This window comes from Pristiophorus japonicus, chromosome 4 (assembly GCF_044704955.1).
Source record: "Pristiophorus japonicus isolate sPriJap1 chromosome 4, sPriJap1.hap1, whole genome shotgun sequence".
NCBI classification, from domain to species: domain Eukaryota; kingdom Metazoa; phylum Chordata; class Chondrichthyes; family Pristiophoridae; genus Pristiophorus; species Pristiophorus japonicus.
In genome coordinates, this window is record NC_091980.1 from 109,341,936 (window position 1) to 109,356,783 (window position 14,848).

The 14,848-nt window shown below is 41.8% G+C and overlaps 1 protein-coding gene across 1 annotated transcript in view; it reads right to left on the minus strand.

Annotated features, from left to right (window-relative positions):
• The window catches only part of LOC139262477 (glutamate receptor ionotropic, delta-2-like), a 644,533-nt gene that overhangs the window by 369,714 nt on the left and 259,971 nt on the right, over positions 1-14,848 (minus strand). The window contains exons 3-4 of the mRNA XM_070877660.1: positions 2,806-3,090; positions 857-1,062 (exon numbers count right to left, since the gene is read on the minus strand). Of these exons, the coding sequence (XP_070733761.1) occupies positions 857-1,062; positions 2,806-3,090 (491 nt within the window). The remainder of the gene's footprint in view (positions 1-856; positions 1,063-2,805; positions 3,091-14,848) is intronic.

Genomic DNA, 14,848 nt, shown 5'->3' on the forward strand with positions numbered 1-14,848 from the left:
AGCCTTAAGTATAAACAAAACAGGAGAGGAGCACAAAGGACAGATGAAACCGAGGGAGGGAAGTCATAATTGGCCAGGGAATAAATAGCGTTCTAGAACAGGTATGTAAAAAGCTTGTTAAAAAAAATGAAGTTGAGAGGAACCACTATTAAACATGAGTTAAACTGTACAGCAATGCACATGGTGTCCATAATAAAAACACTCCTTTCACTTTTGGTAAATGTGTTTAATTGTGGTTATGTTCTAAACATATTTTTTATAGTTTTGGTATAATGACGATCTGTATGCATGTGATGTAATATAGTAAAGTATAATAATAAGATTATAGAGTTATACATGACACTTGAACCAATGAGAGGATTGCAATGTTTTAAGCAGTTTACAGTAGGAGATGACAGATATTTTGAATCAATGCATCGATTGACTCCCCATGTGCAGCACCACAAAAGATCAGGGTATTTTCTAAATCAAAATGAGTCGTTTCATAGGGCATCCACAAGTATAGTAAGATCTACACTTACTTTACCCAACAGGGACTAGACACCAAGCTCAAGGCAATATTTTATTTTAACAAACTATTGTCAACCTCGCATAATAAGCATAATATACGGCAAATGTAGCGGAATAATTATTCCTGCTTTTGATGAAAGGTTACACTTGAAAGAATAACATTTCTTTATCCTTACTGGATGACCCTGCTATGCTTTTTCTAGCATTTGCTGCTTCTGTTTCAGATTTTTAGCAGGTGTTTTTTGTTTTTATTTGGAGAAATTTCTCACATATATTTGATTGTGCTCATAATGTTAAATGTCACTTATTTATATGTTTAATTCATCAAAGATATGAAATTTGTTACCTCGCTAATGAAGGTCTTTGCAGTACGTGGGTTAAGGAAAAGTAAGGCTCTTCGAAGCATGTCTCGGAATCGGCTTAGCTCATCAAACCCAAGGGTAGAAAAAAGGCCTGTAAACATGTTGCTTATGCTGGTCTCAACCTTTTGTAGTGAAACCTCTATTCCCTGCTGACCAGCTCGGCACAAGAATTCTTGAATCCCACGAATATCTGTTCAAATGTTCAAAAAATTAAGTGTGAGAATTCATTCAGCAGGTTGGTTAATGTATTATAAGAAACAAATTATAGTTGTCCTATTAAATTTATGACCATGTTACATACAATAACCACAAGTATCCACCATTCACATATTAAAATAAAAGCAGTATCTATTTCCCTTAAATATTTTTAATTTTAATGGAGAACTTTAGTGGCCTCTTGTGGTACGAACTAATTAGATTGAAATATTTTCAATTCATTTTTGTGTTATATCTGCCAGATGAACCTATTGGCGGGTTATTAAGTAAACAACAGAAAAAACAGTGGTGGCAGAGATGATGATGTCTGAAAATGTCCATAATGGAAAATAAATGTGTGAGCCTCTCAATTTCCAAATACTGCAGTTTCCTGTTGGCAGCATCATGACACCAACTATGCAGAAATTTAAGCCAAAAAAATCAGAGCTCAGCTGTGATACTCACAGTTTAGTACTTTAACAAGTGGGCAATGCCCCAGTAAGGAACAAACTGATTGGTAATCCAGACATGCTGGTTGGGAATTTGAGAGCTACAGCTACAAAACAAAATGATAGTATCTGCTGCATATGGAATGCACTGACTACAATATTCAGCTCACAAGTACACCCTCCACTCCCACAATCTGCACATTAGGGGGTTTAGTTTTCTCTGTGAGCTACTCAGTGCAATGGTTAATATGTTTGTGCTAAATTGTAGCCTGTGCTATTTTATTGCCGTTGATAACCCATTTAAAACAAATTAGCTAGCAACTGCATTAAAATAGTACAGACAGGAATTTAATGCAAACATATTAACCAGATGCTAAAGGGAGCACCCAAAGGAACAAACTTCAGAAGTGATAACCAGTTGAGTGATTGCAATTTCCAAATGAAGAATAATTCCACATCAAAAGGACCAGTTACTAAAAACTTGCCTTCAACAACCAGCAAGGAAAATTATGCTTTATTAGGAAAGGGCCACCAAAGCCAAAACAAATCAGGTAAGTTGCTGAATTTTGTTTCTTTTATGAGATGTTGGGTATCCCACATTACTATAGTTTAATACTTTTGTTCCGTGATTAATTTGCCCACACCGAAGGCAGCAAACAGCAATGCCAGATGCTGAATGCAGAAGGACAATCCGATATAAGTGAAGCTGTGGGGAGTTAAAGCACGGCAAAGCCTGCCTGTATTGCCATGTTATGTACCTGTAGTGCTGCATTATCAGTTATTGCAGTGCTCACCTCTATCCACTACATTACTTGCTCCTATGTTATCCTGCTCTGTTGGTTAGGCAATTCACAGAATTTCTGCATTACAGATGTTGGGAAGGGGAGAAAGGCCATGTCCCTTCAAATTCACATATCAATGCCATAATAATAAAGTGCAAACATTTTAATTTGATAAACTGTGCTTTTCATTTATTGCACCCTTTGTATTGGATGCAACCATGCTCCAACTATACTACTGCACCAATTATTTGAATTGTTGGGTTTGGATCCACTTTCAGTATTATAGCATTAACACATAAACACTGGTTTTGTCACAGAAAACATGACATAGCCATTATCTCAGACTTTTGATTTAATTTGCCTTAAATATCATTTTGCTCAAATGTATAATCAAACAAATCATTGTAATCTAAAGAATTGTGAGTTTTGCATCAGTATTAAAGCTATAAATTCAAGTACAGTTATTTGTACTGGACAATTAAAAGGAAAACCAGGTTATGTTATTACCATATGCATCATCATAGAAGATCATGAACTTCTGCCAAGAAAATTCTGTGATTACTTTAAGAATGACTTCATTGAAATAATCAGGAGGACGGACAGAAAGCGTGTAATCATTGTTTCTTGTATTTCTTGCAATAGAACATTGAGAACGTGGAGTTCCAGCTGGTGTGCGCTGAATGTAGAGGTGAGGGATATGCATTCCATCTGCAAAGGACTGCAGTGAGGCGGAAGGTGCGCAGCCAGTAGAACTGACAAGAGCCAAAATCCCTTGTGACACAAGGTCACAGGCTGAAAAAAGAAAGACATTTTCCATTAATGTAATCAACAACAAACAACAGCAATTGCATTTATTTAGTGCTGTTAACGTAGACCAACATTCAAAGGCAATTCACAGAGGCCTAAGAAAAATAGATGTTGAGCCAAAGGAGGAGAAATTGAATTGCAAGGGCAGGGTTTAAGGAGCATCTTATAGCAGGGAAGAGAAGTGGAGGGGCAGTGGGTTTTACAAATAGAATTCCAGCGAATGGGACCTAAGCAGCTGGGAAGGCACAATTGCCAATGGTGGAGTGAAGGGAAACTGGATGAACAAGAGGATGGACTCTGAGGATCAGAGAGTATGGGGATGGATTGTATGGCTGGGGGAAAATATGTATAGAGAGGTGTGGCCATGGATGGAAAAGATGAGCGAGCATGAATTGGTCTGGATAGGATTGTAAGAGAAACGTTTGGCATTAGGGGTACCAGTGGGACAAGGGTTAAAGTGCTGGTTTCTGCACCGACCCATAAGGAGGTAAAAGGCCTCTCTTTGCCCTTGTACATTCCAGTACCAAGGCTCCAGAAGTTATCAATTCAATTCCGACAGGATACGATGTAAGAACCTAAACAGACATTGATAAGACCTTGCGAAGAGGCTCGAGGCAGAGTCACGGGCATCAAGGAGAATCAACAAATTCTGACCTAATGAAGGCATTCTAGTCACGGCCTAAGGTGGTCACGAGGGTCTTGGCCTGTCAATCCAAAGTAGCACCAATAAGGTAGTCCAATTAGAGATCTGGGAGGTCTTACCAGGGAACGGAGGGGTTTTTGAAATGTATAAAAGTTGTATGATTGTGCTGTTCGGGGAGCATCTCCACTCACAAGCGGCTGTGATGAGAGGTGTTCCCAGACGTTCGTAATAAAAGAGCGTTATACCTTGCCATTCATCTCTGTCTGCTAACTTGAGGGCTGTTATGCGGGTTTGGGCGAGCGTCGACCCTCCATATCAGGGGGCCTGCTCGTGGGAGGAGAAGCCTTCCTGTTTTCTCCTTACATTTGGCGCTGTGAGCAGGGTATGGATTTCCAGAACGGAACAATGACCGAGCTGTTGGGTGAGTATGTTTTAATTTATCACCTTCAAGTTAGAGCTGTGGCATTGTAAACTGCAAGGGAAGGATATCTGTACAAAGAACCATTTGTACCAGGTCCAGGAATGACGGAGACGGAGAACAGGGACGATCTAGGAGTGGAAGGGGGTCAAGAGGTGCATCCTAAAATGCGTGTGTGGAGGTAGCACGCTAGTACGACGCAAGGGAAGATATAGAGGAAGGTCTATTGACCCAAAGTGGTAAGAGCGCACGGTGCAGGGACGAGACATATTGACTCAAAGCGTGGCAGTACGAGTGTACGGCGCCAAAGGAAGACATATATATTGAGGACATGGAGATGACGTCCCCGCAGTGATGGGATATATTGACCCAAAGCGAGGCAGTACGAGTGTACGGCGCCAAGGGAAGACATATAGATATAAATAACATCCTCCATACGGAACACGAATTAAAGGGAGTGCCCAAGACCCTCATAGCCTGAAGAAGATAGGTAACAAGGCTATTAAAAAGGCGAATAAAACCAATCATTAATTGTAACTTGCGTAACTATGTAATGCCATAAAAAAAGCTGATAGTGACTATCTTAAGTGACATATGTATCCAAACAAAATAGAGCCGGCCAAACAATTAATAAGCTTTGTTGAATAAAAAGAGACTTTTGTGAATGTCTGTCGTTGAGTGAGAGTCCTTGTGTGATTTTTTTGACTGCGGAATGAATTTTTCCTGTGTCTGAAAGCCTGTTTGGAAAAATGGGGGAACTGTCTGTTTGTTTTAGTTCCATCCACTTTTTCAGACAGAGTGAAAAAAATTTTAACCTTTGTAGTGTTGTCCTGTATGTAGGAAGTTTTAAGTTAGAAACGCAGGTATGGATTTATTCAGATGATATTAAGAGAAGGCACAGCAAAATACTGAGATGGATTCAAACGAAAAAAAAATATTAAATTACATCTGATCTCTTAAAAAAAAAGAGGAAATAAAACTAAAAGGTTTGGAAACAATCTAGAAATACCTTCAGGGATCAGGTCAAATTCCTGGGCGAGTGGTGAGCTATCTGCGAAGGTGTAAAAGGGACTTTTGAAAAAATGTTAAAACGGCAAGCTTTAGAAAAAAGGACATTGTAATTGCCTTGAAACTGGAACATTTGAAATAAAGAAAAGCAGCCCTCAAAGCCTACATGCTAGACTCCGTTCTAGTTATGGAGAAAAGAAAAAAAGATAAAGGCGCAACTTTGAAAGAAAACAAATTGAACAAATTTGAAAGAAAAAGTGTCTTCGAGTATCTGATGATTTTAAATTAACAAATTTACGGAGACACGAGCCCTCCGTGTAAAATACAAAACCTAATTTGAAGAAAGGAGATCTGAAAAAAAAAGACGTAACGTACTAAATAGGTGCTGGAAAAAAAAGGGCTGTTTGCGATGGAAAAATACATAACTTACTAAATACTAGTTGATATTGGCTGTGAGAACAATATTGGTTTAATTGAAAAAAAAGAATTTGAAGAGGTAAAAAACACTCTCCATTGATAATGATTTTAAATTACGAGAAAGTTTCACTGCAGTTTGAAAGATTTCCAAAATGGACGTTGTTTATCAAGAAAAGTCCCAAACAGTCTAAACAAGCAGGAGGGTTTTGAAAATAATGAGGAGAAAAGATCTAAGCTATGCAAACTCAGCACAGAAAGAAAAAAGCTGGGAATTAGAAAATCTTACTGAATTTTAAAATTCTTATAGAAAATGGAACTGGCATGGAAGTTTAGATTTTGTGCTGAGAGAGAAATAAAACACAAGATTTGCCCAGTGAACAGGACCGTAAAAAAAACCAAAATGTTGGAATATGTACAGCTTGTGTGAAAATTGGATTTCAGTAAACAAAATAGCTATTAAAAATGAGTGGTCTCATTTTAAATCAATTAAAAAAAAATCTTTGGCAAGTACTTGAATTAGAAGTTAAGAAAAAATTGGAGTTTAATCTAAAATGCCGTCTTTCCTGATGAGAAGACTTTTATTATGACGGCTTTACTAATGATTTCTGCTGGTTTAACGGATTCCTAATTTCTAAGCAAGTGTTGAAAGCACAAAGACTTAAAAAAAAAATTTGGGATGATTACGCGAAGTCACGTAATGACATCAGGCCTTCTTACAAATCTGTAAAGGAGTTAACCCTTTCCATTGAAGGCTGTTTTATACTGAACATTATTCATTTGGATTTCTTAATAGAATAAAAAAGACTCACTTGACAGATAGAGGAAATGGTGCGATAGTCAGAATAAAAATAAAACAGAACTAGCCTATGTAATAATACTCGCCTGATACAAATAAAAGATACTCAAACAAAACAAATTCAAGAGTTAAAAGCTAAGATAAGTAAGCTGGAAGAGGTTTTAAAAAAAAATGGGACCAGACGGATAGTGCAGTGCGCAGCCATGGCACCATCACCTATGGCAATAGAGCCAATGTACCCCACGGTGGGTAAATGTAGTCCACAAACCCAAACTAACCCTTACCTCTGATTTCACAGAGTGACCTCAACATGCATGGATAAAAGATGAGTAGACCAGAACCTAACACCTGGTGACGACCAGGCTATCTGTTTAAAATTTGCAGATAAAACACTCACCGAGATGGGACCGCAGCAGCTACTTCGACTCTGGAGACTCAGGATACTGGGAACCTTACGGCCCATGCAGATGGACTACGAGAGATATAGCACACGCAGGGAAGACACAACTACATGAGATGGGGCTTTGTTTAATTTAACTGCCGAAAAATGCATCCCAGCAGCCAAGGACTGGAGCAAGGACAGAACTTATTTTAACGCATGGCTATGTATAGTGTATTAAGTAAGGTTGTAATGCAGCAGGCTGCCGATGCCATGGGCGCCAATATATTCCGAGGACAGGAGCAAGTTCATCGGACCAAAAGGGGAAGGGCGCAGAAATCCAACTGGATGGAATTTCAGTTCTAGAAGCTCATGCCTGAGCAGACGAAGCTGCAAACAAGCAACCAAATCCACCCCGCAAGAGAAACAGAAGGGTGGGAACAGAATGGAACAAAAAGGGGAGTGGGACCCCAGGATGTTTAGGAAAACTAGCCAGTGGGATAAAATGAAGACCAAGGGAGGTCTTTGGAATATAAGGTGTATGTCCCGAAGCGTGACATGGTAATAACACGGAGAAGCCGGTACTGATCGTGCGCAGCGCAAACAAGAAGGAATACAACCTAAAAAGGGGGGAGGATGGAGTGTGGAGGAAAGATGACAATGCAGTGGACCCGGAATAAAGGACCGGCTGGGACACCAAACACGCCCAAAGGAAGCCCTACCGCTGCCCCGACAACCACCGTGGGGACAACAACTCTTCCCAGCACAACCACGCAAGTCCCCCCATAAGCCCGTCCATAAAGACTGGAGCCAAAGGGGGGCTAGTAATAAAAGAATCTAAAGAAAGGATATAATTTGGGATGGGTCAGCGACTACTTAACCTAAACCTAACGGATATCATTCTTCCTAGCTTCTGTGGGAATGAAACTATAAGTCTTTCCCAGAACCTGATAACGGATCCTCGAAGGCCCGGAATCCACTATCCTGAGATTTAATGTCAGAAAGGGAACAGGACACGGTTGAACAAAAAGGGGAATACTGGAAACACTAGGCACGGGTTATGCGGCAGGTGTTGCGACGATGAATTCCATATGCAATAGACGACTGGGTTAACAACTTAACGCAAATCTTGAGGGATTTACTGGGGAGGGACATGGATAACCAAGCCCTACATGCGCGGTTGGGAGATGGCGCGGAAGGGAAACTGTTACAGGTGGCCCATACATTACAGAAGCATACCAAGACAATAAATTTGATCCACGCAATGAGGAACGACATAAGTAAATGATTACAAACTGAGATAGTTTACACCGGGTATGGGGCCTGGATATTAAGTGAAGTACAACATAACTTGGAGCAACTCCAGAATGGGGGACATACCAGATTGGATCCCGAACAGCATACTTAACAATGAATAACACGTGTGAGGTACGAAGGAATAGTCAAGCATGGGTGCCAAAATTCAGATGTATTACTGGGCGGGTGAATATGATCGGATTTGTGTTGTCCATACCACAGTATGATGTAACACAGGGAGACCCCTTATACCAGATCGATAATATCGGTGAAGTAAGAAACCAAACTCGGTTTTGTTACCATCAGCCTGCCAGACGGGTGATTAAAATTAAATTAGTACGAAAGGCATTGACATAACCGATTGCTATAAAAATAATCAAGTGATTTTATGTCGAGGTACGCCACGAATGACGAATCATGATTGCAGATTCCACCAAACAAACGGATGCATGCTGAGTATCGCTCCTCTTGAACACGATTCCGAAACAATCGCTGCTCCACAAGGGAATGGAGATTGGTGCGTGAGCACAGGAGCAGCCAACCCGACGATTAAGACCAGGGGAGGAGTCACCCCCTGTGTCATCACCAACCCTAACTTCTGTTTCAGGCCCATGGGAAAAATAGACATAAATGGATACCACATACATCTTGAGACAACGGAAACGGTCAAGGACACCCTCCGAGAAGGGTACAAGGAGGCGGTATGGGAACCGCAAGAAAAACATACCCGAATTAAGTGAAGAACGATTGGTGCAATATCCAGCTGATGGAAGAAATAGACAAACCTACAAAGAGACACTAACGCGATGCTGGCCAACCAGCCTTGGTACTCAAAACTGTGGAACATTGGACTTAATATTCAGATCCACCCATGCAAAAGAATTATATCACATGCACTTGTAGTAATACAAGACCTGGTCCTGATGGTACTGGTAGGGCTAACCTGTGCACGAATTAAACAGGCCAAACGATACGTTAGGGCACACACTATGATTAAGGCCATAAGGGATGAAAATTTAACCATTCCTACAGGAAGGACTTACCTTATATAACTCTGTGGAAAAGGTCTCAGGAGGTCCTGAAACTTGAGAGATGGCCACCCAGGTGAACGGACCTATCTGGAACTTGCCGACAGGGAGATAGTTATCGGGAAATACGGCCAACTTGGCGTATAGCCAAGGGCCAAAAGGGGGGAAATGTAAGAGAAAAATTTGGCATTAGGGGTACCAGCGGGACAAGGGTTAAAGTGTTGGTTCCTGCACCGACCCATAAGGAGGTAAAAGGCCTCTCTTTGGCCTTGTACATTCCAGTACCAAGGCTCCAGAAGTTATCAATTCAATTCCGACAGGATACGATGTGAGAACCTAAACAGACATTGATAAGACCTTGCGAAGAGGCTCGAGGCAGACTCATGGGCATCAAGGAGAATCAATAAATTCTGACCTAATGAAGTCATTCTAGTCACGGCCTAAGGTGGTCACGAGGGTCTTGGCCTGTCAATCCAAAGAAGCACTAATAAGGTAGTCCAATTAGAGAAGTAGTACTGATAAGGTAGAACATAAGAACATAAGAATTAGGAACAGGAGTAGGCCATCTAGCCCCTCGAGCCTGTTCCACCATTCAACAAGATCATGGCTGATCTGGCCGTGGACTCAGCTCCACTTACCCACCTGCTCCCCATAACCCTTAATTCCCTTATTGGTTAAAAATCTATCTATCTGTGACTTGAATACATTCAATGAGCTTGTAGTCCAATTAGAGATCTAGGGAGGTCTTACCAGGGAACGGAGGGGTTTTTGAAATGTATAAAAGTTGTGTGATTGTGCTGTTCGGGGAGCATCTCCACTCACAGGCAGCTGTGATGAGAGGTGTTCCCGGACATTCGTAATAAAAAATCATTATACCTTGCCATTCGTCTCTATCTGCTAACTCAGGGGCTGTTGTGCGGGTTGGGGTGATCGTCGACCCTCTATATCAGGGGGCCCGCTCGTGGGAGGAGAAGCCTTCCCATTTTCCCCTTACAGGATAAAGGCAGTAGAGTTTTGGATAAGCTGCAATTTATGAAATGTGGAGGATGGGACGGTGGCCAGGAAAACATTGGAGTAATCAAGTCAGGAGGTAATGATGATTTCAGTGGCAGATGGCGGTAGTAACAATGTAGGTATGTTATATATGGAAGTGAAAGCAGGTGGTCTTTATATTGGAGAGGATATAGGAGGCTGGTGATTCAAGTTGGCATTGAGTAGGATATTAAGATTAAGAATAGTCTGGTTCAGCCTGAGACAGTGGCCAGAGTTGGGTGTGCAGTCACTGATAAGGTTACAGAGTTTGTGGTAGGGTTTAAAGAAAATAGCTTTGGTCTTCCCAATATTTAACTGGAGGAAGTTACGGATAATCCAAGACTGGATTTCAGGCAGGAAGTTTGACAGCAGTGGCAGGATCAGGAGAGGAGATGGGGAGGCGCAACTGGGTGTTCTCCAAATACAAGTGGAAGCTGATCCCATGACTTTGGATGATGTCATCATGGGGCAGCATGTAGATGAGAAAGAGAAGTGAGAAATGAATCCAGAGGTAATAGTGCAGTGGTGGGAAGAGAAGCCATTGCTAGAGATGCTTAGTTACCTAGTTAGGTAAGAGTGGAGCCAAGCAAAAGCAGTCTCACTTAACTCAACAATGAAAGAGAGGCATTGGAGGAGGGCCATGTGACCAAACGTGCCAAAGATGGCAGAGAGGTCAAGGAGGATAAGGAGATAATGTCAGAGAGAATGTCATTCATAAATTTGGTTAGGGCTGTTTTGCTGCTATGTGGAAGAAACCTAATTTTAGTGATTCATTCAAGAAATTGTGGGAGAGATAGATGGATTTTGGGTGCTTACACACTGAAGGACCTTGGAGAGTAAAGGGAGAGTTAAAATTGGCCAGTAGTTAGCCAGGACAGAGGAGTCGAGGGTGGGACTTTTGAGCAGGGTTATGACAATGGTGGTATTGAAATGTCGGGGATAGTGCCTGAGCAGAAGGAATGATTTTCAATATCAGCTAAAATGCAGGTAATAAAGGGAAGCTGGATCATGAGAAATTTAGTGAGAATGGGGTTGAAGGTGCAGGATATAGGCCTCTTGGATGAGATGAGCTTGGATATGGCAGTGGGGAGATGGGTGAGAATGTAGAGGGATGAGGGCTCAGGGCTACTGTGGGAACAGGACCCTGGGGAGATGTTATGCTTAGTTGGAAAGGGGAAGGGGGAAGCAAAGAAATCAATTTTCATACTTGTGGGACGTGATGGCGTAGAAATAGGGGTGAACGGTTTAAGGCGTTTGGTAGTAAAGAAAATAGTCTGGGATTAGTTTTCCCTCCAGGACGATCTTAGAGTACTGGGCTGTTTTAACAAAAGTCTAAGGTTAAATATCAGTCATACCAACCCTACAACTCTTTTGAATGAAGCCTGGCATAGAAGCTTCCTTCCCAAGGTACAACAATTACCTGCAATAGGAACCTGGCATGCACTCTGTTTCTATCTATCTTGCTTTCTTTGCTTCCCTTTCTCTCTTAGCCATTGCTCATCTATGATCCAACATGCAGAATTTTAGTGCTCTGTTAATGAAATATATTAACATTACAGATGGAAGCTCTTAAATTGCTGCTAAGATGTCAGCACTCTCACATTAAGGTAGAATTCCCTATATCCCTGTTTTCCAGGCACAGTATTCAGATGAGGTAATGTGTCCCTGATCAAACAATATCCAGGTAAGAGTCCTCGGTTCACAAAACCCATCCCCGGATAACCTAGCTACAATTTTATTTGAATAAGCTCCATTCATCCTAATTGCAGCCAGCATAAATCCGCACCTGCACTCAGAGATTTACAGACGGACTAATCAACTGGTCCCTCTGCTGATTGACAGCTTCTCTGCCCATTGGCAGTGATGGACCAATGAAAGGGCAGATCACCATTTGTCATGTGTTGAATTGCTTTGATCAGATTGGCTTCTGTTTGGACCAATGAAAGGGCGGGTCATGGTTTGTGACAACAGCTTGGCCTTGACCAAACTGGCTTCAGTTTGGACCAATGAAAGGACAGAGTGGGGAGTGAGTGCTGGCCAATGGGGTGGCTGTGTTTGCATGGGAGGTTTGATGGCGCTGTTGTCTGTGTGAGCCAGAGCCTGGAGACAGATAACATTGAGGTGTGTTAATGCATGGAGTGAAAGGATTTTAGTGTCTGTCTCTGTAACTCGGTAGTCAGGGCTTGCTACCTCAGTCTTACACAGTCCTATGAGAACATGCACTTCTGAGATGAATTATTGCTCTGTGTGTATGTGTATATAGAAGAGGCTGTCTTAGTGCTTGAGGATAGCGGAAGTGCTCCACGCCATTTCCATTATAATAATGCCACGAGAAAGCAGCGTGGCAACCCCCACGCTCAACTGTCTCTGTGCCAGGGCGACCCCCTCGCGTCCAAAGTCTGTTTGTGACAGGAGGACCCTTTTCTATCACTGTGATTCCCCCAACCCATTAATCTGTTTGTGCCACGGTGATCTGCTTCTCTCACTGTGCCAGAGTGATTTTCCCTCCTCCACTAATCTGTTCATTCCAGGATGTCCCGCTTTCACACCCTTGTCTGTCAGGTTTTGGCGGGGGTGGCCATCTGGTGATTTTGACTGAATTACTGTTTGTATGTATTGCTATGTATGCAAACTGCATAAAATCATTTTGTTTGTAATTTTATCATGCACTACTAGGTGGCAATTGATATTTCTGTTAATTCTCATTAAAATTATAATACTCGTTAGATCTGTGATATATTCTTTGCAACATCACAAACACACACATACACAAGATAGCTCTACAGGAACTTGTCATGTGACCTTGTCACATGATCCTTTTATTATAAACATGAGCAGTTGAATTACTGCTGTAGTCCAACAGGTGGAATAGTAGTCCACTAGGGAGAGCTATATATTACTCCGTCTCCTTAATGAAGAAGTAATCACAACAAAATCATGATTATACTTAACTTGCATGGTTATACACAACAAAAGATATGGACTTATTTTGCCATATTTACAAATCAAACTTAACCACTTGTTTTCTATTTTGAAGAGGATACCTTTGCTCTCGAACAGAACTTTTCAAACATGGTGTCGAACTTGGACTCATTCTAGACTGATCCTGAGGCGAGTTTACCTCCAAGGGCAAACCTTGATCTATATTTGAACTCTCTACAATTTCAGACTGTTTGGCTGCCTAACTCGGACTCAGACTTAAATTCTGACTTTCTCTTGGACTTGTTTCTAGTACATCTGATGTAGGATTTGCTGCTGGTACTCTACGTGTAACAAGACTATCTGACTCATCATAAATAACCGAATCATTCCAACTTTCAACTCCTTCCACATCTGCAGGTAAAATGTGATCAATATGAACAAACCTAACCTGTCCATGACCAAAAATATGCGAGGGCCACATATCTTCATTACTCTTCCTGGTAACCACATTAACAATTTATGTTGATGTTTCTTCACTCTTAATCTCCTGATTCAATTTCACACTTCTCTTTCTTTACATCTATCATAGAAACATAGAAAATAGGTGCAGGAGTAGGCTATTCGGTCCTTCGAGCCTGCACCGCCATTCAATAAGATCATGGCTGATCATTCCACCACCCCTTTCCTGCTTTCTCTCCATATCCCTTGATCCGCTTAGCCGTAAGGGCCATATCTAACACCATCTTGAATATATCCATTGAACTGGCATCAACAACTCTCTGCGGCAGGGAATTCTATAGGTTAACAACTCTGAGTGAAGAAGTTTCTCCTCATCTCAGTCCTAAATGGCCTACCCCTTATCCTAAGACTAGGTCCCCGGCTTCTGGACTTCCTCAACATCGGGAACATTCTTCCCTCATCTAACCTGTCCAGTCCCGTCAGAATCTTATACGTTACTATGAGATCCCCTCTCATCCTTCTAAACTCCAGTGAATAAAGGCCCAGTTGATCCAGTCTCTCCTCATATGACAGTCCAGCCATCCCTGCAATCAGTCTGGTGAATCTTCACTGCACTCCCTCAATAGCAAGAACGTCCTTCCACAAATTAGGAGACCAAAACTGTACACAATATTCCAGCTGAGGGCTCACTAAGGCCCTGTACAACTGCAGTAAGATCTCCCTGTTCCTATACTCAAATCCCCTAGCTATGAAGGCCAACATACTATTTGCCTTCTTCATCGACTGCTGTACCTGCATGCCCACTTTCAGTGACTGATGAACCATGACACTCACGTCTCTTTGCATCTCCCCTTTTCCTAATCTGCCGCCATCCAGATAATATTCTGCCTTCGTGTTTTTGTCCCCAGAATGGATAACCTCACATTTATCCACATTATACTGCATCTGCCGTGCATTTGCCCACTCACCGAACCTGTCCAAGTCACCCTGCAGCCTCTTAGCATCCTCCTCACAGCTCACACCGCCACCCAGTTTAGTGTCATCTGCAAACTTGGAGATATTACACTCAATTCCTTCATCAAAATCGTTAATGTATATTGTAAAGAGCTGGGGTCCCAGCACTGAGTCCTGCGGCACTCCACTAGTCACTGCCTGCCTTTCTGAAAAGGACCTGTTTATCCCGACTCTCTGCTTCCTGTCTGCCAACCAGTTCTCTATCCACGTCAGTACATTACCCCCAATACCATGCGCTTTGATTTTGCACACCAATCTCTTGTGCAGGACCTTGTCAAAAGCCTTTTGAAAGTCCAAATACACCACATCCACTGGTTGTCCCTTACCCAGT